This window comes from Giraffa tippelskirchi, chromosome 9 (genome assembly GCF_054371585.1).
Source record: "Giraffa tippelskirchi isolate mGirTip1 chromosome 9, T2T-mGirTip1v1.2.pri, whole genome shotgun sequence".
NCBI lineage: Eukaryota > Metazoa > Chordata > Mammalia > Artiodactyla > Giraffidae > Giraffa > Giraffa tippelskirchi.
This window is the reverse complement of record NC_137283.1, coordinates 51,274,634-51,299,106: the sequence shown is the minus strand read 5'-3', so window position 1 is coordinate 51,299,106 and position 24,473 is coordinate 51,274,634. Positions and strand designations below refer to the sequence as shown.

General features: G+C 44.9%; 4 protein-coding genes across 20 annotated transcripts in view; all 4 read right to left on the bottom strand.

Moving 5' to 3' along the window:
- The window catches only part of XCR1 (X-C motif chemokine receptor 1), a 325,532-nt gene that overhangs the window by 110,249 nt on the left and 190,810 nt on the right, over positions 1 to 24,473 (bottom strand). For both annotated transcript variants that reach the window (XM_081526006.1, XM_081526007.1), the window contains one exon: positions 15,384 to 15,563. The gene's annotated coding sequence lies outside the window, so the exon portion shown is untranslated. The remainder of the gene's footprint in view (positions 1 to 15,383; positions 15,564 to 24,473) is intronic.
- LOC145520162 (C-C chemokine receptor type 1) overlaps positions 1 to 24,473 on the bottom strand; it is a 243,236-nt gene that overhangs the window by 27,953 nt on the left and 190,810 nt on the right. For both annotated transcript variants that reach the window (XM_081525997.1, XM_081525996.1), the window contains one exon: positions 15,384 to 15,563. The gene's annotated coding sequence lies outside the window, so the exon portion shown is untranslated. The remainder of the gene's footprint in view (positions 1 to 15,383; positions 15,564 to 24,473) is intronic.
- Positions 1 to 24,473, bottom strand: part of FYCO1 (FYVE and coiled-coil domain autophagy adaptor 1) — a 268,566-nt gene that overhangs the window by 190,892 nt on the left and 53,201 nt on the right. The window contains exon 3 of the mRNA XM_081525965.1: positions 15,384 to 15,563. The gene's annotated coding sequence lies outside the window, so the exon portion shown is untranslated. The remainder of the gene's footprint in view (positions 1 to 15,383; positions 15,564 to 24,473) is intronic.
- Positions 1,035 to 24,473, bottom strand: part of LOC145520160 (C-C chemokine receptor type 1-like) — a 214,249-nt gene continuing 190,810 nt past the window's right edge. For 13 of the 15 annotated variants that reach the window (XM_081525984.1, XM_081525991.1, XM_081525992.1 and 10 more), the window contains 2 exons: positions 15,384 to 15,563; positions 1,035 to 3,544 (listed from right to left, as the gene is read on the bottom strand). In XM_081525984.1, the coding sequence (XP_081382110.1) occupies positions 2,393 to 3,478 (1,086 nt within the window). In that variant the 5' untranslated portion in view covers positions 3,479 to 3,544; positions 15,384 to 15,563 and the 3' untranslated portion in view covers positions 1,035 to 2,392. Of the gene's footprint in view, positions 3,545 to 6,536; positions 7,731 to 15,383; positions 15,564 to 24,473 lie in introns of those variants that run through there. The other 2 variants (XM_081525982.1, XM_081525980.1) reach the window with 2 other exon arrangements.

The following is a 24,473-nucleotide window of genomic DNA, read 5'->3' as shown; positions in this document are numbered from 1 at the left end:
CGCATCAGGTGGCCAAAATATTGGAGTTTCAGCTTTGACATCAGTCCTTCCAATGAACACCCAGGACTGATCTCCTTTAGGATGGACTGGTTGGATCTCCCTGCAGTCCAAGGGACTCTCAAGAGTCTTCTCCAACACCACAGTTCAAAAGCATCAATTCTTCCGTGCTCCACTTTCTTTATAGTCCAACTCTCACATCCATACATGACTACTGGAAAAACCACAGCCTCGACTAGATGGACCTCTGCTGACAAAGTAATGTCTCTGCTTTTTAATATGCTGTCTAGGTTGGTCATAACTTTCCTTCCAAGGAATAAGCGTCTTTTAATTTCATGGCTGCAGTCACCATCTGCAGTGATTTTGGAGCCCCCAAAAATAAAGTCAGCCACTGTTTCCACTGTTTCCCCATCTATTTGCCATGAAGTGATGGGACCCCTTTGAGTGTATTCTACCATAATAAAAATGGGGAAGGGGACAAAAAAATAATACACATTAAAAACCTTAGAATAGGACTTTTGCCTTGGTCATTTAATTTTTCCCATTCATTTGTCCACTGACACTTAGGTTGTTTTCATACCTAGACTATTGTGAGTAATGCTGCAATAAATATGGGAGAATAGACATTTCACTGAGATAGTGACTTGATTTGGTTTGGGTATACTACATACAAAGAAGTGGAATTGCTGGGTCATATAGTAGCTCTATTTTTAATTTCTTAAGGAGCCTCCATACTGGTTTCCACAGTGACTACACCCATTTACATTCCCACCAATAGTGCACAAGGGTTCCCTTTTCCCTACATCCTCACAACTCTTGAAATCTCTTATTTCAAAGTAGACATTTTCACAGGTATGAGGTGATATCCTACTCTGGTTCTGACTTACATTTCCAGGATGATCAGTGATGTTGAGCACTTATTCATATATTTCTGGGAAATCTGTATGTCTTCTTAGAAAAAAAAGTCTAGGTAGGTCATTTACCCAGAGTGAATTATGGTATCTTCCGGTGGAAGAACTCAGTCCTGGGCCCAAAACCAATGCTTCAAAATGATTTATTGCCTGGGAAAGTGATCTCCACATACCGCTACTTAAAAAGACAACAGTAGAAGAGTAACTACAGTTGAAGTTCATCTTATTTGTAAACATAAACATGTACAGAAGAGAGAAAACAAAAAGAAAATATTAATCCATCAAAGAATGTACAGTGCTGCCTCTGGGTAGGGGATTATGAATAATTTTGAAGTTTGTTTTTTCTCCTTTTGTGTTTTTAAGCTTTTCTGGAAACAATTTTTATAACTGGGAAAATCATTTTTAGAGAAATGTACATCTAAGGGAAAAAGGAAGAAAGGCATGATGGATAAGAGGTCCTATCACAATTCAGGTGAGAGGTGAGATGTTAAGGACCTCAGGGTAAATGAATTTCTTTGAGTTAAGTGGTCCTCAACTTCCTACACTGACAGAGTCGCCAGCTTTCCTGGTAGATGTTGCCCTCCCTTCCAGTCTCAAACCCCATCTGGTTGCACACCAGGTCACTGTCCTGCTGATAGGTCCAAGGTGGCAGCCAGAACTCTGACCCATACAACTACAAGGTCTTGGTGGAGGTCCAGAGGAAGAAAATCAACGCTGTCTCCTTTTGCCTGGTAATAATTTCTGCAGAAAAGCTGTCAGAAATTACTGCTGCATCCATCAACTGACAGGGAATGGAGATTCTGAAAAACATTCAGAAGACAGGAATGGTAAAAGGAAGTAATGACTACCTCTGTTCCATGGCGATTTCAAGAAGTACAGCAGTTTATACATTTTTGTCTGTGTCTAGCCCGCTGCCTGCATTCGCTGATTTTAGTGACTATAAAAATTCCATCCAAGGGCTTTCTTAGCTTCACTGCCAACAGCAGTTCCCCAATCCTATTTCCTATTAGGTGTCAAGTTCTTCCATCAGGAGTTCTAGAATCCTCAGGGTTTCTAGGAGTCTAAAGGCTGCCCTAGGAGTGGGGGTGGGGAGGTGAAAGGTGGCTGCCGGCTCCTGCTTGGCTTCTCTGCTCAGAGTGGAGGCAGCTATGGAAATCCCTATTTCCAAGATCACTGGTCATGGGGGTGAGGGTAGCAGATGCTCAGTGACTGGTTTACAAATGTTACTCTTCAACAATCTGAACTTCTCTTTGGTACCAAGCCCTTCTCTGTCATCCTTTGACCCAGTTTTCTGGGTGTCCCACTTCATTTATTCATTTCCACCATCTCATCTATTCATCTCATTTTCCACCAAAGAGAAGTTTATGGAGAAAAATCAAACCCTAATGGTGATTTTTGTCTGGAACACCTTGGAGCTCCCTCAACCCTATGTGGCTACAATTTCAGGTCAGGAATCTGGCTGGGAGACCCAAGCTGCCTCCTCCTCAGTCAGCAGTTGGCAGGTCACTCTTGTTGGGTCCTGGATGGACCTCCAGGGGCCTGAATCTGAACACAGAACAGCGTTCTTCCTCGCTTGTGTAACGGACATGGAGTTGACCCTCTCCTGCCTCTTCGTAGAAGAAGCAGCGACGCTTAGTCAGCCGATAGAGCAAGTCCCATAGAACCCTGCGGTAGTTCCCAGGGAAAAAGACATAGACTATGGGGTTGACGCAGCAGTGCGCATAGGCAATCGCCTCTGTCACTTCAATGGCCAAGTCCAGCTGGCTGCAGTGCTTACACAGGGAATCTTGGAAAGCAAAAACAAACACAGTCAGATTGTACGGCGTCCAAAAGAGAAAGAAGGTGATCACGATGACAAAAATCAGACGCATAAAGTTGGCCCTCCTGCCATTTCGAATTCTGAGCAGAATCTTTATAATCTGGCTATAGCAGAAGATTATAACCAACAGAGGCAATATCAGCCCCAAGATGTTCAGTTTCAGAGCCAGGAACTGCTTCCACTTTGTTCCATGGCTTTCAGGAGGAAAATGAAGACTGCAGGTGTAGTGGGTGAGCCACCACTGGGTCTTGGAAAAGTACAAGCCAGGGACAGAAGCCAAGATGGCCAGGACCCAGGTGACAATGCTCGTGATGATACCAAAGGCAACAGTCTGAGTGCGCTGAGCAAACACAGCACGGATGATGACCAGGTACCTGTCGATGGTCAGCAGGATGATGAAGAAGATCTCGCTGTACAAACCCAAGAAAAAGAACCCAGACAGCAGCTTACACATGGCGTCGCCGAAAACCCAGTCATCCTTCACCTTGTAGTCGATCCAGAAGGGCAGCGTGAAGAGGAAGACGAGGTCAGAAAGGGCCAGGTTGAGGCGGTAGATGTCGGTTGTTTTTCTTATCCTGCTGTATCGCATGAAAACCAGGACCATTAGGATGTTGCCGATCAGGCCGATGACGAACACCACCGAGTACAAGGGGGGCAGCAGCTGGGCCCCAAAAGTCCTTTCCTGTACCATGTGATGCAGGGTCATGTTCTGCATCATGTCATGGTCCTTTGCGGTGGTTGAAGTTTCCATCTTGGCTTCTCCCTCAGGTCAAGGGAAATGGTTTCTGTATGTATTTGCTGTTAAAGGCAGTGGGCTCTGGACAACAAAAACAAGGCAGTGAGTATACGTCCTTAACCCCCGGACAACTGTTTACCGAGTGCCTACTGTGTACCATGCCCTGTGGAGCAAGGGAGACCTGGGTCCTCTCTGCCCTCATGCCACCTGCAGTCTAACAGACTGGCAAACAAGGCGTGCACACGCCTCTGACTCAAGTGCCCTGGCGGTGAGTGCTCTGAGGGAGACGTCCAGAGGAGGAGAGCGCAGACAGGGGAGGACCAGGGGAGGCCTCACGCATGTCCACGACCAAGGCTTCCTAAGATTTTCCCATGGACTCGGCGTTGGACTCCGTGTTAAACAGCCCTTGAGGGGGTACCACTGTCATTCCCCATTTTAGAGGTGAAGACACACAAGTTGTGAGCAGTCAGAACACAAAGCTGGTGAGAACAAGAGCTGGAGCTCAAACCCTGGTGGGTGCTACTCTCAGGCCCATTCCTGAAACCCCCTGGCTTTCCTGCCCCCAATCAGGGCAGTAACTCTGCACTGTGAGGTCCCCAGAGGAGGCTGGGAAGGAAAACAGTCCTTCCTGAGAGTCAAAAACTTTTGTTTTTGAATTTCAAACATTTTATGTTCTTTCAGGGCACACCTAATACCATTGTATTACAGAAATCAAACAGTATAACAACAAAACATTTTTGCTTAAGGATCACTTACATTCCGCATTCATTTGAAATATAATCAAATCAGTGAAACTAATTTCTACATTAAAGAAAAGTTATAAAAATAATTCCTCCTAGTACTCAATATAAACTACAAGTTTACGCCAACTATTTTACTCATCCTGATTGGAAAATTGCTATGGTGCAACAGCACTAGATGAGGCTGTTACTACCTAGGCAAAAAAAAAAAAAGTGTCATTTGCAAACACATGAATTGGTGTCATAGCTGTAACTTTTAGAGAATCCTTTAGATAAACCTTATTTTCTAGAAGAAGTTAAATAGAAACACTAATGTTGGAGTTAAACTACCCATGCCATGAACTGCATCAGATGAAAGGTATCTTTCTGGCTTTGGGGACGGAAAAGAATCTCAGCTAGAAGGGATACAGTGCCCTGAGGGCACAGGACAATGTGCATTTATTTTGCTTGTCACCAAGACTGGGAGACACCACTGTCATTAGGTAGGAAGGGCCAAGGATGTCCTGCAATGTAAAATTCACCAAACACCAACAGTGCTGCGGTACTGAAATCCTGGATGGCCGACCTGCCCCCCGAGCCGGGCCCGTGTTACACGGTCCTCTGTAGTCACCCAGGTGACTCTGTAGTCCTTTTATGACAGCTATGAGGAGGATTCAACGGGAAGCACAGACTGGGAGGAGTGGGGTGACCTGGCAAGGAGAAGAGGAGGCTCCAAGGAAAGAGAGGCTCAGAACAGCCTCAAGATAGGAAGTGTTACACAGTGACCAGACACAGGGCGGAATTCTCCTAAAATAAATTTTAGGAGATCTGTAACAAGGGTTGCCAGAAAGCAAAAACAAACAAAAAACCACTAGATAGCCTGCCTTTGTAGAAAATCCCCAGCCCCTGCTTTTCAGCACTCCTTTCCATCCTTTCCAATCACTTATTGAAGACTCCTCCCCAAAAGATCACGAGCTTTTGTATAACCTACCAGCTCTGTGACCTCGGATAAACTAACCTACTGCCCTGAGCCTCATTCTTCACCTATAACGTGGGAAAGTACCCTTACCTTCCAAGGCTAATGTATGGGAATGTCTGAGGCTTCCCCTGGAAATTATCAGGTCCTCGGTAAATATGAGGGGACCTCCTTCCCTGCAGGTGCCCTGCTCTGAGTCCCAGCACCACCAGGAATGTCCCAGGTTTCAATCTATTCTTGCCAATGTACCCCTCTCCCTTACAGGTCTGTCTGTAGTTAATCTGGAAAATGAATTCTGCTTGAAAGTGATGGACATTGACAGTCCCTTCCATCTTCACTGCACTGTGAAATTTCCAAAATGTTGCCATCAATCTAATTGATCTGATCTAAACATTGATCAGGAAAGTGAGGGGTACCTACATCATAATTCCCATAGAAAATCTTGAGAGCCCAGTGTTCCTCCTTCCACAGAGCTTAACAAATGTTTCCTGCTCACAAAATTCACATTTCTGCAGTGGCATTTGGAGATTGAGGCACAGTGGGGTGAGGTGCTGCTGGGCCCCCAGGGTGGGGGGCGGTCATTTCCCATCAAATCCATCCTTAGGGCTCTCTCCTCCATCTCTGAACTTGCATACACTCAGTCAAGCCTCTTTCTGGAGAAACCTAAGGTGGCAAGTCACCAAACAAGCTGTGCTGGCAATTTCTGATTTCTGCTGCCACTGCCAGTGCAGACAGCTCTGCTTGGCAGTCAACACTTCTGGGTGGGTTCTCAGGCTTACTGTGTTAGCAGCAGGCAGCACAGACAGCAAGGGGTGCAAGGATGAGCTTGTGAGCCCAGTTTCTGGGGAATTTTGGCAAAGGTGGAGGCAAACCGCGTCAGCACTGTCAGGGGCCATCTGAACAGTCACCTTCACACCCACCCCCACCTTCAAGCCAGTTCACTATTTCCCCACTTGTTGGGCATCAGAAACAGCTCCTGGGCATGTTGTCCCTAAAGGGAGATGGACTGGAGTGAGGCCCTGGAGGCGGGACCCAAGGAGCATGTTGCCATGCCATGTGCTAGTCCGGCTGCAGCATGCTACAGGCCATTGCCCCAGGCCATTGCCCCAGTGGTCCAGCACCAGCGTCCTTTATCCTGGGAGTTGGTGAAGCCTCTGGACAGACAAAGGGCCGTCTGTGGTGGTGGAAGACACCCAGGTCTGGTGGGGTGCAGCAGCTGGCTTCTACTGGTTCATAAGAGCCAGCCGTGTGTAGCTGTTCTGCATCCAGCATGCTGGTGACTTGAAGTCAACCAGAATGGGAATATTTACATATGGGAATTGGCCAACAGTAGTAATCAGGGTACTTTTCTCAGGAGAATTAGCTGATAAACACTTACCAGTGCATCCATGCCCTTCAGTCTGAATAGCCTAGAGTTGTCCTGGAGCCGGAGTGGGGACTTAAGGGTCAGTGAGGGGCACAGAGCCTGGTGGTCGACTGTGCAAACTTCTGGGGATTTCTAATCCTGAAAGTCTGGGACCCTCCAGACCTACTGGAGGAAAGGCTGAAGTAGATACCTCCAAGTAGCCCCCCGTGTTCCTGCATCTTCAGAATAAAACTCTGATCTTCCTCTTCTTTAGAACAGAACGGATGCTCCCCCAGGAGGTCACGTGGACGGCTGCCTGCCTTCCGGCGGGTGAGATCCTACCTCCTCCTAACACAGCACACAGTCCTAATTCTGAGGATCCTTGTATCTAGTCCTCTTCATAAACTGTCTCAGTATCAAATCATCTTTGCATCTGCAATTGTTTCTCTGATTAATATTACCCTTTTTGCTAAAATTGCTTCTTACAGCACATTTGGGCTTTGTTTCCATAGGGAAATTTGACTGTTGTTAGTGTCTTGAATAACCGTCCGCAAAAAGTACCTTAATACTGGGATGACTTTCTTAATCATTCACCAGAAACCATTGTAAAAGAAAGCATCCTGTTTTTAGCAGAAAGATAATCTCCCCCAAAACAAAAAGAACACCCTAGTTTATGTCTGAGCACCCAGTTGTATAAATCAATGCATACTCAGTATTGCTATGCAATTCGTTGCCTTTCAGAAACATCGCTGGGTCCTTAGACATCTGACTGGCCCTTGAAGAATTCCCCACCTCTGACGAGACAGACAGGTAAACAAGTCATATCCTACAATGGAAGAACTACAGTCCACCCTGTCCACGTGCCAACAACAGTACCCTCACCAGTAACTAACAACACAGAAAAGACAAGTGTCACTTACTCTGGTTTCAGAGGACTGTGTCCATAAGGTGTGTGTCTGGAGGACAGTCCTCTCTTCTCCTGTCTGGACCACCCTGGACTTCCAGATCAAGGAGTTAATATCAGGAAGCAGAAAAGTAGCGTCTGGGACTTTGGAACTCCTCTGCCAGCACTTCTGGTAAACTGCCAGGCTTGCACACCAAGGCCACTAGACCTGGTCCATTTGGAGAACCTTTCATTCCTATCTGGGGATTTTCTACTAAGAACATCCCATTTGTGAGGTGCCGCTTTGACCAAGGCTGCCACCAGCTTAGTGGGACTTGGACGTCGGTTTGAGCCTAGGGCTCTTTGCTTTTTTGTGTGTGCGCGGCTTCCGTTTGTCTGGTGAGGATTTTGGTTTTGCTTTCAGTTCTGCGTACAAGGCTGTTTTATGCCATGCACTGTAGCCATTGCTTCCTCTTCCACTTCATCTGACGCTCCCCCAGGGAAGACTCTGGCACACTGGTCGACCTATAGCTATGAATCTATCACTTAGAAGAATGAGATCCTGCTGTAATTCTGTTTGACCAATGCACATTCTTAAAAGTAATGAGAGGTGGCCTAAATTATTATACTATTCTTGAGCTAGAATTGTTTTGTCACAGGAATGGAAACGCTGGGAACACTCTCCACTCCATCTGTGCCAGGCACTCTGGGCTCACTCCCGTGGGGGAACTGAGTCACTCTGCACCCCCATAGAGCATCTCTGGGTTTGTTTTCTTTCAATAGCTGAGCCAATCTGTTTGGAAGCCTTTCTCTGGAAGTTTTTTTTTTTTTAAATAAATTTATTTATTTTAGTTGGGGGCTAATTACTTTACAATATTGTAGTAGTTTTTGCCATACATTGACATGAATCAGCCATGGGTTTACATGTGTTCCCCTTCCTGGACCCCCCTCCCACCTCCCTCCCCATCCCATCCCTCTGGGTCATCCCATTGCCTCAGTCCTGAGCATTTGTCTCATGCATCGAACATGGAATGGTGTTCTGTTTCACATATGATAATATACATGTTTCAATGCTATTCTCCCAGAACGTCCCACCCTCACCTTCTCCCTCAGAGTCCATAAGACTGTTCTATGCATCTGTATCTCTTATTCTGTCTCGCATATAGGGTTATCGTTACCATCTCTGGAAGTTTTAAACTGTACCTCCTCTGATTTTCTGTCTGTGTGGACAGAGCTTATCAGTCCTTCGTATTTTTCTATGTATTTTTTCGGGATGAACCACTCTGGCATTTTGTATGATGGGAAATTCTACCCGCTCACTGCAAGCCACTTTGGGAGTAGAAATGGAATCTTTGAGCTACATCTTGTCTGATCTTTTGTTTGTGGGGCCATATTTGTTGTGTGCATGAATGTGCATCAGTATTTGCACTGACCGGTTGAGACAAATAATAAGGCTCACGTGTGACAATACCAGCTAGGCTTTAATAGTATGTGAACAGAGAACTTCTAGATGTTCAAGCTGGATTTAGAAAAGGCAGAGGAACCTGAGATCAAATTGCCAACATCCACTGTATCACAGAAAAAGCAAAAGAATTTCAGAAAAACATTTACTTTTGTTTCATTGATTACATCAAAGCCTTTGACTGTGTGGATCACAACAAACTGTGTAAAATTCTTCAAGAGATGGGAATACCACACCACCTTACCTGTCTCCTGAGAAATCTGTATGCAGGTCAAGAAGCAACAGTTAGAACCGGGCATGGAACAACAGACTGATTTCAAATTGGGAAGGAGTATGTCAAGGCTGTATATTGTCACCCTGCTTATTTAACTTATATGCAGAGTACATCATGCGAAATGCCAGGCTGGATGAAGCACAAGCTGGAATCAAAATTGTAGGGAGAAATATCAATAACCTCAGATATGCAGATGACACCACCCTTATGGCAGAAAGCAAAGAAGAACTAAAGAGCCTCTTGATGAAAGTGAAAGAGGAGAGTGAAAAAACTGGCTTAAAACTCAACATTGAAAAAGCTATGATCATGGCATCCAGTCCCATCACTTAATGACAAATCAATGGGGAAACAATGAAAACAGTGACAGAGTTTATTTTGGGGCTCCAAAATCACTGCAGATGGTGACTGCAGCCATGAAATTACAAGACACTTGCTCCTTGGAAGAAAAGCTATGACCAACCTAGACAGCATATTAAAAAGCAGAGACATTACTTTGCCACCAAAGGTCCGTCTAGTCAAAGCTATGGTTTTTCCAGCAGTCATGTGAGGATGTGAGTGCTGGACCATAAAGATGGCTGAGCAACAAAGAATTGATTCTTTTGAACTGTGATATTGGAAAAGACTCATGAGACTTGGACTGCAAGATCAAACCAGTCAATCTTAAAGGAAATTAACCCTGAATATTCATTGGAAGGACGATATTAAGGCTGATGCTCCAATAGTTTTGGTCACCTGACGCAAAGAACCGATTCATTGGATAAGACCCTGATGCTGGGCAGGACTGAAGGCTGGAGGAAAAGGGGACAACAGACGATGAGATCACTAGATGGCATCACCAACTCAATGAACATGGGTTTGAACAGGCTTGGGAATTGGTGATGGAGAGGCAAGTCTGGCATGCTGCAGTCCATGGGGTCGCAAACAGTCAGACACGACTGAGCGACTGAACTGACTGTGACAATACCAGGGTACCATTCCCTATTATGTTGGGCTTTGCCTGTGGTGGAATGTTGATTGGAATTTTCCCTCTTGTTAAGGGTGACCAGAGCTCCATTCCAAGCTGTAAATGCCCCCTGCCTTTCAGGGTATTTTTACAAAACTAGGACGTCTTCAGCTATGTCTCCATGAAAAGGATTTGCTATTTATTTCTGCCTGTGCCCTAGCCCTCCAGGACACTTATCTACTCCATCTATAGATCCTGAGACTGAAGGAAAAGGTGGGGAAAGAAGGCTTTCTTAAACTCAAGCAGAAAAACTGTGAGGTTTCTGGCTCAGTCTTTATGTACAAGTTAACTTGTATATAATCTATATTTAATTGGCTTAAAAGTAAATGGTTACAAATTAAATTCAAATGTCTAAAACACTGACCAAGATCAATTTTAGAACCATATGATCTGGTAAATATTCAGTATTGACTTGCTATCTGCTATTTAAGGTGGCTTAAGCTTGCTGCTTTGACTAAAACAGTCTTTCGAGTCATCAATGCTAAGTAATGCAAGTGAGATAAGAGCTTTTGGGTAAACTCTTTAGCAATAGTTGTTTTAGAAATGTGTACTTAAGTATGATCTCCCCACTATTTGGTAGCTTAGAAATTTTGAGTTAAGTTAAATGACAAGTTTATTGAATAGCTAGGTTATTTCTAAACAAAACAAGATACTGAAACATTACTGAATACTGCCTTCCTTTGGCAGAAAGAGACTCATAGGTATTTAGGAAACTAAAGATATTGGTGGCACCCTAAGATATAATAAAGTACATGTTTTTAGAGTTTTGCATGATCAAGATTTTCTAAAATTGGATTAAATGTAGTTGGTAAATGTATTTAAGTATTGTCTGGCAGTTTCCAAAAGTTCTTTTAGGTTTCCCAGGTGACTCAGTGGTAAAGAATCCACCTATAAAGATTGAGGCTACCCTGGTAGCTCAGACAGTAAAGTGTCTGCCTGCAATGTGGGAGACCTGGGTTCGATCCCTGGGTCGGAAAGATCCCCTGGAGAAGGAAATGGCAACCCACTCCAGTACTCTTGCCTGGAAAATTCCATGGACAGAGGAGCCTTGTAAGCTACAGTCCATGGGGTCGCAAACAGTCAGACACGACTGAGCAACTTCACTTCACTTCATAAAGATTGAGATGAGTAAGGAGTCATGGGTTTGATTCCTGGGTGGGGAAGGTCACCTGGAGGAGGAAAGGGCAACCAACTCCAGCATTGTTGCTTGAGAAATCCCATGGACAGAGGAGCCTTGAGGGTTACAGTTCACGATCGAAAGGAGCTGGACAACAACTTATCCCTGAGCACTGAGCACAAGTGAAAACTTTTGACCTCCGGGTAACTTGAAGATATTTCAGAGGACCCTTGAGTCATCTCAGAGAGAAATATTTAACTAGGATTACTTGCTATATTAATTACAATCAGTTAAATTTAATCCCAATATTTTAACCAAGTTTCTTTATCATATTACATTGCAATCAGATGTATACCATGCATCCTCCTCTTTTTTAAACTCTTTCTGTCATTTATAAACAGCTATTGCATTCATCTTCAAGAAGCTTTATGAGAAGGACCACCTTTGACAAAGAGAGGCTTCTGATAATTTTCATGTCATACTGTAACAGGAAGGAAAGGGGCAGGGCACAACTTTTGAAAGAATGACATAGCCAAGGACACAACATAAATCAATTAGAATCAAATGGGACCAGAAGGCAGGCAAGACTAGAACTTGATCCTCAATCAGTAAGTGAAATGACGCACCCAGAGGTGCCATGACAGTTCCAAGGCACTTTTAAAAGACCAAGAAGTGGGCCAGATCCTGGAAATCTCCACCCCTTCCCAAAAATAGTTGGAATAATCCTCCCACTCATTAGCATATGAAATTACCCAGACTATAAAAACCAACCACGCCAAATTTCGGGGCCGCTCTTGCCGTCTATGATGGCCCACATTCTGTCTGGGGAGTGTGCTTCTCTCTGAATTTGAATAAATCTACTTCTTACCTATAACTTTGTCTCTCACTGAATTCATTCTGTGATGAGACATTAAGAACCTGAGCTTTATTAAGTCCTGAAACCAGGTACCATGGGTTTTTGCTGGGTTTGAGTCCCAGCCAGGTGGGTTCAAGTCCCAAGCAGGAAGCCTTCCAGATCAGGAGTTCTCAAAGTGAGGACCCAGACCAAAAGCATCAGCACCTTGAGAACTTGCTAGTGGTGCAAGGTTTGGGCTCCCCTCTAGACATACTGAATCAGAAATTCTGTGTTTTAGTATGCCCTGGACCGAATGTTTGAGAACCATGGATCCGGTTTTACACCAGGCAATCTAGCCCACAGTTTTCTATGATCTCTCTCTAGGAGACCCGGGCTGGGCCTGATGTGAGCTGAGAAGACTTCTTTTACTTTCAACTTGAGGCTGAAACAAGAAGCCACTCAGTGACCCATTCTGTTTCCTCTTCCTGTCACCTACACCCAGGGCCCCATGACCTTTCAAAGTTGAAAGGCAAACTTCTTAGTGCAAACACACATATGTACCTGCACACACACACACTTGGTCTTTTTGTTTTTAAAACACAGGTGAGCATATGATACACATTTTTTTCCATCTTGTTTTTGTCACTGAACATCATACCCAGGAGATTCCTCCCTACCAGCACACAGGACGGTGCACTAAGGCAAAGGTCCTGTTGTAGTGAAAAGAGAGAGGAGCAATAAGGCACACACCACGTGATTCTGACTCTTACTTTGTCTAGGATTCTGATTCCATAATTCAGCACCCCGTCCAGTGTCAACCCCATCCTGGCCCACTGGTCCCTCCAGTCTGATCTCAGACTTCCTTTTTATGTCTCACCATGACATCTAGTTCTAACCCAGTCCTGTTTCTGCTTCTCCTTTCCTGTCACAACAACAACATCCCAGAAAGCTTATGCTTTGTGTAACCAACACAGGGTGAGACCAGGCCCCTTGGCTCCAGGGAGCCTGTCTGGCAATGAGGCGCACCTTTCAGATTCAAATCTTGCACCAGAAGATTAATTTCCAAGAGAGGGGGTGCAGTGTCATGACCTTGGAGAGCTCTCTGTTGTCTAATCCTGGGATGTACTGTCTACATGAGGAAAGGAGGTGGCTTCTGGTCCCAGGTCGCATTCAGACTCCAAAGGCCGGTGAGTGTCCCACAGATGAAGAGGAGGGCCTTTGGGGCACAAGAGTGGATCTTCGGGCGTAACCCACCCCTGTCCCCTCCACATCACCTCATTTCATCCCCATGTCCTCCTACCCTGTTTCTCTTTGTCTAATTTCCTTCCCCAGTCTCCTTTTTCACCACCTTTCCTCACTCCATATTTCTCCTCTCTCCTTAATCTGCCTCTCCCTGCCAACTTGGCCTCTCCCAGGCTCTCTTGGAGGCCTCCAGAATTCTATAGCCCCAAACCTGACAAACCACAGGGAAAGGTCTAATAGTCCCTCTGCTCTGCTCAGTTGCCCCCTTGTGCTGGGTCAGGTCCCAAAGCGAAAGAGGGTGTTGGACATGTCCCTGCTGGTGCCTCTCATCTTGCCTGGATTACCCAAGAGGACACCTCCTCCATGAAGCCTTCCGACCCTCTATAACAGGAAGTCATTAATGACAGGTAGATGCTGGAGCTCGGAGAGTTTTAAGTGTTTTGGGGTGGTGGTAGATTTTCTCTTATTCACACCTAGTTGTATAGGTTGGACATCTGGACAATAAACAGCAAGGTATCACTCAAAATAACTCAAAAATTGGAACGACTAGGACCTATAATTTTCTCGGCTTTTCTGGTTGTTCAGCAGCGAACAGGGTTTGATTCCTGGTCCAGGAGGATCCCACATGCTACAGAGCAACTAAGCCCGTGCACCACAACTATTGACCCCACCCCAACTACTGAAGCCCACGTGCCACAGCCAGTGCTCCGCAAGAAGCAAAGCCCTCACATGACAAACCTGCGCACTGCAGCTAGAGAAAGACCACTCTGCAGTGAAGACCCAGCATGGCCAATGAATACATAAATAAAAAGAAACTACAATTTTCTAAAAACCTTGGATGGTAGCTCTTGTTTGGTACCACTCTATAAAGTTCTCCTATACGATTGTTCATTTCACTATCTATATACCTCTCTGTCTTTGCAGCCTAATAAACAATCTCAAAACGCTGGGGCTTAAAATCACAAGGAGATTGTTCTATGATCCTATGAGCTAGGGGTGTGTTCCCACATAGCTCCCACGTCCGGTGGTGGGTGCTGCTTGCTGACTGGAGTGCCTCGGTTTTCCATGTGGCTCTCGTCTTCCAGTCGGCCAGGCTGGCTTTATGCGTGATGGTCTCAGGCATGAGAAGAACCTGTAAAGCATCTTAAGGAAAAGTCTCTGAAGCCACAGAGGATCACCTGTGCTGCAGTCTATCACTCACAGCAAGTCACAGAGCCAAACCACAGACAAGGCAGTCAGGAAATAGATCTGCCTTTTCAGGGGAAGAAATAAAGTCACACTGTAAAAGCCAGTGTGTACCGAGATGGAAGGGCTCTGAAGCCATATTTATTTTCTACCAAAAGAACAGGCTTCCTCTAGCTCCCTTGTCGGGGGTTCCTTGAATTCCTCTCCTCTGATGGGCCTGTCTTCCCCCATCCGTAGCTACTCGCTCCTGTGACCCTCCCTAATCCTGGGATTTTACCATCATCAACATCTGTGTCCTTTTTGTCTCAGGTCACGACATCCCAGCCCCTCACCTCCCATCCACCTTTACTTCTCACTGCCTCTAGCATCTTAGCTCCAGTGGTTCTTTGACCCCAGTGCAACCAGTGACATTTCAATTTCTCCTGACCGTCAGCCTCCTCATGCCCTTACTTCCATCACCTTAAAGTCCAGGGCCATCATTACAGTCCCTCCTGTAAACATATCCCCAACTCCTTCACTCTTTTCTGATCTGGTTGTGTCCACCTGGCACAAACCCAGCCCTGATCAGATCTGAATCCCCACCGGCACCATGAAATTGAACGTGGCTGGAGGAAACCACACAATGGTACTGACTGGGACCCCCCTAAATTACTGATGGCCACATGCAAAGGGTCCCTCATGCCCATCAATGGCATTTCCCCCTCTTAGACATTATCTCACACTTTCTGCCTTTTCCTTGAACCTCCAGCACCACCTCCATCATCCTGTCTTAGCTGATGACCTTGTTCTCCATGTCAGTGAGAAAACAGAAGGCTCAGAAGAGACTGTTTACACATCCCACGTCCCTTCTTCCCATCCACCCTTCCCTGGCCCTTCTACCTGCTTCCCTCCTGCCACGTGGATGGATTCTCCATGCTGCGTCCATCTCGTCCACGCTGCCTGGGATCACATCCTCTCTCATCAGCACGAGGACATCCTTCTAGTCGTCTCCTGTATCACCAGTTTTTTTCTGTCTGCCAGATTATTCCCATCAGTATACACACAATGCTCTTATTTGATCTGAAACAAATAAGTAAAGAAACAAATAAGTTAGCAAGCAAAGTCTGCCTTGATTCCACTTTCAATTCTAACTACTGATTCATTTCTTTTTAAAAATATTTTATTTATTCGGCTGTGCTGATTCACAGTTGTGGCACACAGGATCTTCACTGCGTGATCTGTAAGGTTTGCATGTGTAATGTAGTTCACTGGCCAGGGGTCAAACCTGGGCCTTCTGCATTGGGAGCAAATAGTCTCAGCCACTGGACCACCAGGGAAGTTCATCTAATTACTGATTCATTTCTGCACAGCTCTTTGCAATACTCAAAAGAGCTGCCTTTATTTGCAACCAGTTCCACTTCACCCCAGTTACTAGAACCTGCTCTCCCCTAGCCCCCAGTGATTTTGTCAGGGTCATCAGTGACCTTCATGTGGCTAAATCCAATGGTCAGATCTCAGGCTGCACTGGACCTGACAGCTCAGCACATTTGACACCATTGTTGCTCCCTCTTCTTGATACTCTTCCTCTGTGTGTGCAGGATCCCAGTCTCCTAGCTTTTCCCTCGTTTCACAGGCAGCCCCTTGGCAGTTCCCACTGCTGGTTTCTGCTCAATCTTCCAACTTCTTCCCTTGCCATGCACCAGGCCACGGTCCTTGAACCCCTCTCCTCCCAATCCACACTCACACCTTGGATGGCTCTATTCTCTCATGGCTGAAAATGGCATATCCACTCTGAAGAGGCCCAAATGTACATCTCCAGCCTGCCCAGCCCCCTCAAATCTAGGCTCATACCCAACACTCTGCTCAGTGTCTTCACCTGGTTTTCTCAAAAGCTTTGCAAATAGAATTCCTGATCTCCTCTCCAAATTTTATTGTCACTGTCATCCACACCTAGAGGTAAATGGTAGCTCCATTCTTCCCACGGCACCTACCGAAACCTTGGAGTAACACTTGAATCTACTCTTTGAAACCTGACCTGTGATCTTTTTGCAGAATCTGTTGACTCTATTTTCGACATACAAAGACTTCAATCCCTTTTGCTTCACCCGCTGGCCCCAATTTGGTCCAAACCAACCAAGACCACAGTCTCTTTCCAAAACAGCAGCTGGAATGATTCTTCAAGAGTTACTTCAGGTCAGGCACACCTCTCCCAAGTCCTTACATTGGCCCGCAAGGTGGTTCACCACCTGCCCTCCTCCCGTCTCTGACTTCATCTGTTAGTTTCTCCTTCGCTCACTGTGTTCCAGCCAAACTGGCTCCCAGGATGCCCCTGAACACACCAGGTACCTTCCCACCTCAGGGCCTTTACATGTGCTGTTTCCACTGCCAAGATGCGTCCCCCCCTCCACATGCCTGGAAAGCCAGCTCCCTCACCTCCTTCATTTCTACACGTGTGCATATTCTCTAACCATCTTATTAAAATTGAATCTCCTCTTCCCCCACCTTAGAAATCAATGACCCCCTTCCCAGATTTACTTATTACTTCCTGGGTTACATACATTTAATACGTAGTTTTTGTCCACTGTTTCTCTCAGTGTAATGCCAGCTTCCTGAGGAATGTTCCCTGTTTTTTTCACTGCTGTAGCCCCACACAGCAGGTGCTCAGTAAGCATTGTTTTGGCCATGGTGTGCAGCATGTGGGATCTTAGTTCCCTCACCAGGGATGGAACCTGTGCCCCCTGCTTGGGGAGGGTGGAGTCTTAACCATTGGGCCACCAGGGAAGTCCCGCAATAAACATTTTTGAATGGATAAATCCTAAGAAACATCGAGTCAGGATGGCCACAGAGCTGGTTAATAACAGCTCTGTGGCTTATCCAGGACCCAGGGCACTTCTATCTTTCTAGCACACACAGACCAGGTCTGCTCATGGCCATGAGATGGTGGAGCTCATCCAGGCATGACGCATCTAACAGAAAAAAGTGCTGTCTGTTCCGGTCGTCGGTTCTTAGAAATAAGGAAGCTCAGAGCAGTTTTGAGAGAAAATAGCAACTTGAAAAATGGTTTCTCTGTAGTGAAACCAGGAGACAGTCCCTCCCCCCGGCATCCTTGGGCAAGATTGGGCTATGGTGACAAGGCGGAGGGGTACTCCTTTCTGAAGTTTTGCCTCAAGGAACTACTAGGCAGGAAGCAGACACTGTGGGCAGGTTTTGAGTGGTTGTGAACAAAGGGGGAGCACTGTATCTCCTCATGGCCTCTTTCCTCCCCTCCACAACCTGCTCATAAACACAAGGCTCTCTGGGGGTGGTTCCTGTTGGTATAGGGCCCAGAGTGTGGCCACTGATCCCATAAAAGCTGGGGCCAAGGGCTGCTAACCAGACCATGACAGTTCCCTGAATCAAGTACCCACAAGCACTGGGTACTGGCTCATTGTGGGCTGAGCCTGGTGGGAAGGCAGGGAGGAAAGAAGAGGCTGACTATGACCCTCTGTTCCTCAGTTCTAAGCTGCAGACTGTCACATGTACATGTATGCACCCACTGACTCATCTATCTGCTCTGAAAGCTCTAATTACATGGTTGATGCATGCTGGTACTGATTCCCATCCAGCTCATTTCTCACTTGCCTATCAAACGCCCTCTTTCTCTGCCAGTTAAGGGGTCTCAAAGTTGAATTAGTCAAGGCCTGGAACTCGTGTTAACTCAAGATCAGGTCTGTGGGCCAGCAGCAGCAGCATCACCTTGGGAGCTTGGTGGAAATGAAGATACTCAGGCGCCACCCTGTGACTTGCAGAATCTCAGCATGTGGGGGTGTTAGATTGGGAAGCTATGGTTGAATAAGCTTTCCACATACTTCTTATTGGTGCTGGAGTCTGAGAATAAGTGCTGGATCCTTGCTCTTAAAGTATGATGGTAAGACCTGAGTGTTTATCAGAAATGAAGACTTTCACCCCACTGCAAACCTACAGAATCTGCATTTTTTTTACCAGTCTCCCCAGGGATTTCTTCGCACATTACAATGTGAGACACTCTTGTCTACAAAGTCACAGTCCAGTTAGGATAGAAATCTGGTTGGGTTCAAGAGATGCACAGAGGAAGGTAAGCGGGGTCCAAAGTGTTTTGCAGAGATATTGCATTTGCAGAGACTCAATCTGAAACTACAGACCATCAGCAGGAGTCTATCAGAGAAACAGGCAGAGGACTGGGGTGGTAACTTCAAAACTCATCCTCTCTTCACCAGTGCTGAATGGGAATACAGAGACAGAGTTTTGGGTGAAGTAGAAAAGAGTAGTTTTTATTGCTTTACCAGGCAAAGCAGGCCACATTAGACTAATGCCCAACCAAACTGACTGCACTGAAACTTTTTACTAGGAATCTCAGATTGAACTTTTTAAAGGTTTCTCAAGGCCAGGAAAGCTATGCCAATGGCTTGGTTGCCTTCAGATTCTGCCTGGGATATCTATAGATTGGGTAAATTTATCTCTTTTTCAAGTCCCCCCCCCGCCCCAAATCTAGACAATTTCATTCCAGAAAAACATCCACTTCTGCTTCATTGAATACCCTAAAGCCTTTGACTATGTAGAACAAAATAAATTGTGGAAAATTCTTACAAGAGATGGGAATACCACACCACCTTACCTGCCTCCTGAGAAATCTGTATCAGGGTCAAGAAGCAACAGTTATAATTGGACATGGAATAATAGACTGGTTCAAAATAGGGAAAGGAGTACACCAAGGCTGTATATTGTCACCCTGCTTATTTAACTTCTACGCAGGGTACATCATGTGAAATGCTGGGCTGGATGAATCACAAGCTGGAATCATGATTGCTGGGATAAATATCAACAACCTCAGATATGCAGATGACACCACCCTTATGGCAGAAAGTGAAAAGGAACTAAAGAGCTTCTTGATGAGGGTGAAAGAGAAGAGTGAAGAAGCTGGCTTGAAACTCAACATTCAAAAAACAAAGATTCACGGCATCTAGTCCCATCACTTCATGGCAAAGAGAAGGGGAAAAAGTGGAAGCAGTGACAGATTTTCTTTTCTTGGCCTCTAAAATCACTGTGGATGGTGACTACAGCCATGAAAATGAAAGACGTTTGCTCCTGGTAAGAAAAGCTGTGACAAATCTAGACAGTATACTAAAAAGCATCACTTTGCTGACAAAAGTCCATATAGTCATAGCTATAGTTTTTCCAGTAGTCATATATGGATGTGAGAGACCATAAAGAAGACTGAGCACTGAAGAACTGATGCTTTCAAATTATGGTGCTGGAGAAGACTCTTGAAAGACCCTTGGACTGCAAGGAGATCAAACCAGTGAACCTAAAGGAAATCAACCCTGAATATTCATTGGAAGGACTGATGCTGAAGCTCCAATCCTTTGGCCACCTGATGTAAAGAGCTGACTCACTGGAAAAGACCTTGGTGCTGGGAAAGACTGAAAGGAAACAGAGAAGGAGGTGGCAGAGGATGAGGGGTTAGACAGCATCACGACTCAGTGGAAATGAGTATGAGCAAACTCCAGGAGATAGTGGAGGACAGAGGAGCCTGGCATGCTGCAGTCCATGGGGTCTCAAAGAGTTGGACATGACTTAGTGACTGAACCATAACAACAAAATATCTATTAATAGATTCCTGCACATGCCAAGCGATAGCCTTTCCCATTCACCTGATAAGGTTGTTTAGAATTCAACGGTCTCCAATTTCTGGAGGAACCAGACAGAAAGCATAGAAAAACACTGTAATTTTACCCACAGGTGTAAATTACCAAATTGTTGTAAATCATGAGTAGTGTGAGGAAGAGGGCTTTTCTATATCTTAAAAACAAAGATTAGAAGCCAGCAATGGATTTCTCTGGTGGTAAAGTGGTTAAGAAACGGCCTGCCAATGCAGGAGACAAGAGTTCGATCCCTGGTCCAGGAAGATTTCACATGTTGCAGAGCAAGTAAGCCCACGCATGACAACTGCTGAGCCAGTGTGCTGCACTACTGAAGCCCGTGTGCCCTAGAGCCAGTGCTCTGCAACAAGAGATGCAAACTGCACTGAAAAGCCATGCACTGCAACTAGAGAGTAGCCCACACACACTGCAACTGGAGAAAGTCCAGAGGCAGCAACAAAGACCCAGTACAGTGAAAAACAAATAAATAAAGAAGCCAGTAATATGCGAGACAAGTCACAAGATTGTAACCACATTTAGCAGTTCATTTAATTCCATATAATTAATCTTTGCTCTGCCTGAGTCCAGATTACTGCTAGTTTTGATGAATAGATAAAGAAGATGTGTTACACATTTTCCATGGAATATTACTGAGCCATAAAAAGAACAAAATGATGCCACTTGCGGCAACATGAACAGATCTAGGGATTATCACACTAAGCGAAGTCAAGTCAGGAAGAGAAAGAAAAATATTATAGGATAACACTTATATGTGGAATCTAAAATACAACACAAATGAACTTATCTATGAAACAGAATCAGAATTATGGATAGAAAATAGACTAGCAGTTGCCAAGGGGGGGGGTTGGAGGAGTGACGGAGTAGAAGGTTGGAGTTAGCCTATATAAACTTTTATATACAGAGTGGATAAACAAGGTCCTACTGTATAGCATAGAGGACTCTACTCAATGTTCTATGATAAGCCATATTGGAAAAGAATATTTTTAAAAAAGAATATGTATAACTGAATCACTTTGCTGTATAGCAGAAATTAGTATGGCATTGTAAATCAACTATATTTCAAGAAAAAATACTAAAACTAAAAAAAATATATTAAGGAAAAACTTGCCCCTGGATATTTGGAACAGTTTTATTCACAGCTACCAAACCTGGAAGTAACCGAGATGCCCTCCAGGGTGTGACTGGATAAATAGACTGTGATACATCTAGACAATGGAATACTGCTATTGTTCAGTCTCTAAGTCATGTCCGACTCTTGGTGACCCCATGGACTGCAGCATGCCAGGTTCCTCTGCACTTCACTATCTCCTGGAGTTTGCTCAAATTCATGTCCATTGAGTCAGTGATGCTATTAGCCATCTCATCCTCTGCCACCTCCTTCTCTTTTTGCCTTCGATCTTTCCCAGCATCAGGGTGTTTTCCAGTGAATTGGCTCTTCACATTAGGTGGCCAAAGTTTGGAGCCTCAGCCTCAGCATCAGTCCTTCCAGTGAATGTTCAGGATTGATTTCCTTTAGGATGGACTGGTTTGATCTCCTTGCTGTCCAGGGGACTCTCAAGAGTCTTCTCCAGAATCACAATTTAAAAGCATATTATTCAGCATTAAAAAGAAATGAGCTATCAAGTCATGCGAAGAAGCTTTAAAAAACACATATTACTAAGTGAAAGAAGCCAGTCTGACAAGGGTATATATTGTATGATTCAAACTATAATACTTTCTGTAAAAAGGCAAATTCTAGAGACAGTAAAAGATCAGCAGTTGCCAGGGATTTGGGAGAAGAGATGAAAAGGCACAGCACGTTTTTAGGTGATTTTTAGGGTTGTGGAAGTGATACCATAGTGATGGATACCTATTATTACACATTTATCTAAACGCATTAGACTGGACAACACCAAGAGTGAACCCTACTGCAAACTATGGACTTTGGGTGATGATGAGTCAATGTAGGTTCATCAGCTATAACAGAGCCCCACTCTGGTTGGGGATGTCAATAACAGAGGATGCTGAAGGTGTGTGGGGGCAGTGGGTGAATGGGAAATCTCTGTCCTTTCCCCTGGGTTTTGCTGTGAACCGGAAACAGCTCTAAAAAAATAAAGCACATTTTAAAAAAATCTGATGAGGCCACAGGTAACTTAGATATAGTTGAAGTAACTTTTCCAGAAGTCCCACAGCTGGAAAGTGATGGAGCTGAAGGCAGAGCAGACATGGACACCTTGTCTCACTCCAAGGCCTCATCTTTTTTTTGTTTAAATCAATTTATTCATTTTAATTGAAGGCTACTTACTTTACAATATTGTGGTGGTTTTTGCCATACATTGACATGAACCAGCCATGGGTGTACATGTGTTCCCCTTCCCGAACCCCCCTCCCACCTCCCTCCCCATCCCATCCCTCTGGGTTGTCCCAGTGCACTGGCTTTGAATGCCCTGTTTCATGCATCAAACTTGAACTGGTGATCTCTTTCACATATGATAATATACATGTTTCAGTGCTGTTCTCTCAAATCATCCCACCCTCACCTTTTCCCACAGAGTCCAAAAATCTGTTCTTTATATTTGTGTCTCTTTTGCTGTCTCACATATAGGGTCATTGTTACTATCTTTCTAAATTTCATATATATTCATTAATATACTATATTGGTGTTTTTCTTTCTAAATTACTTCACTCTGTATAATGGGCTCCAGTTTCATCCACCTCATTAGAACTGATTCAAATGTGTTCCTTTTAATAGCTGAGTAATATTCCATTGTGTACATGTACCACAACTTTCTTATCCATTTGTTTGCCAATAGACATCTAGGCTGTCCTAGCTATTGTAAAAAGTGCTGCAATGAACTTGGCAGTACACGTATCTCTTTCAATTCTGGTTTCCTCAGTGTGTATGCCCAGCAGTGGGATTGCTGGGTCGTATGCCAAGGCCTCATCTAATCAATACATCCTGCAGTTTCTATGGACCTGATCAGAAGCTACCTTTCTGTGTGACTTGCCTTTATTCCTTCTGCACATGAATCACCTGTGCAGACTGCAATCCATCTGAAGTGGGACCTGACAGCCTGCATTTCTAGGGAGCTCCCTGCTAACAGGGATGGAGCAGGTCCAGAGGGGACACTCTGAGTCACCAGAGCTTGTGTTCCACCTGCACCAACCTGCTGGTTGAGTCCTGCACACACCCCGAGTTTTATCATCATGGTGTCTTACTGATGCTACCTGCATCCAGAATTCATACCTCTGCTTATCAAAAATCATAATCTCCCTTAGATATATAAATTGAAGTCTACTCTTAAGATAAATCAGCACCTGACCTTCACCCACCCAAGAGAGGCAGAAGTGATTTCTCCCTTTGATGTGCTTCCCTTGCCTTCAGCACCATTTCTTGCAGCGCTTGCTTCTTATTAACTGGTGCCTCCCTGCTCACTGACTGCATCTGTTCACTTCTGCTATTTTGAAAGCACCCTGAGGAGAGGAACTCTCTTTCATCTTTACTGGTTCCTTAATAGCAAGCAGGGCTTTGTATACAGAAAGGAACATGACCATGTCTTGTCCCTTCTTTAGTTCAGTTCAGTCACTCAGTCATGTCTGACTCTTTGTGACTCCAAGGGCTGCAGCATGCCAGGCATCCCTGTCCATTACCAACTCCCGGAGTTTACTCAAACTCATGTCCATTGAGTCAATGATGCCATCCAACCATCTCATCTTCTGTCATCCTTCTCCTCCCGCCTTCAGTCTTTCCCAGCATCAGGGTCTTTTGAAATGAGTCAGCTCTTTACATCAAGTGGTCAAAGTACTGGAGTTTCAGCTTCAACAACAGTCCTTCCAATGAATATTCAGCACTGATTTCCTTTAAGATGGACTGGTTGGATCTCCTTGCAGTCCAAAGGACTCTCAAGAGTCTTCTCCAACACCACAGTTCAAAAGCATCAATTCTTTGGTGCTCAGCTTTCTTTATAGTCCAACTCTCACATCCATACATGACTCATGAAAAAGCCATAGCTTTGACTAGATGGACCTTTGTTGGCAAAGTAATGTCTCTTCTGCTTTTTAATATGCTGTCTAGGTTGGTCATAGCTTTTCTTCCAAGGAGCAAGCCTCTTTTAATTTCATGGCTGCAGTCACCATCTGCAGTGATTTTGGAGCTCAAAAAAACAAAGTCTGTACTTTTCCACTATTTCCCCATCTATTTCCCATGAAGTGATGGGACCAGATGCCATGATCTTAGTTTTCTGAATGTTCAGTTTTAAGCCAGCTTTTTCACTCTCCTCTTTCACTTTCATCAAGAGGCTCTTTAGTTCCTCTTTGCTTTCTGCCATAAGAG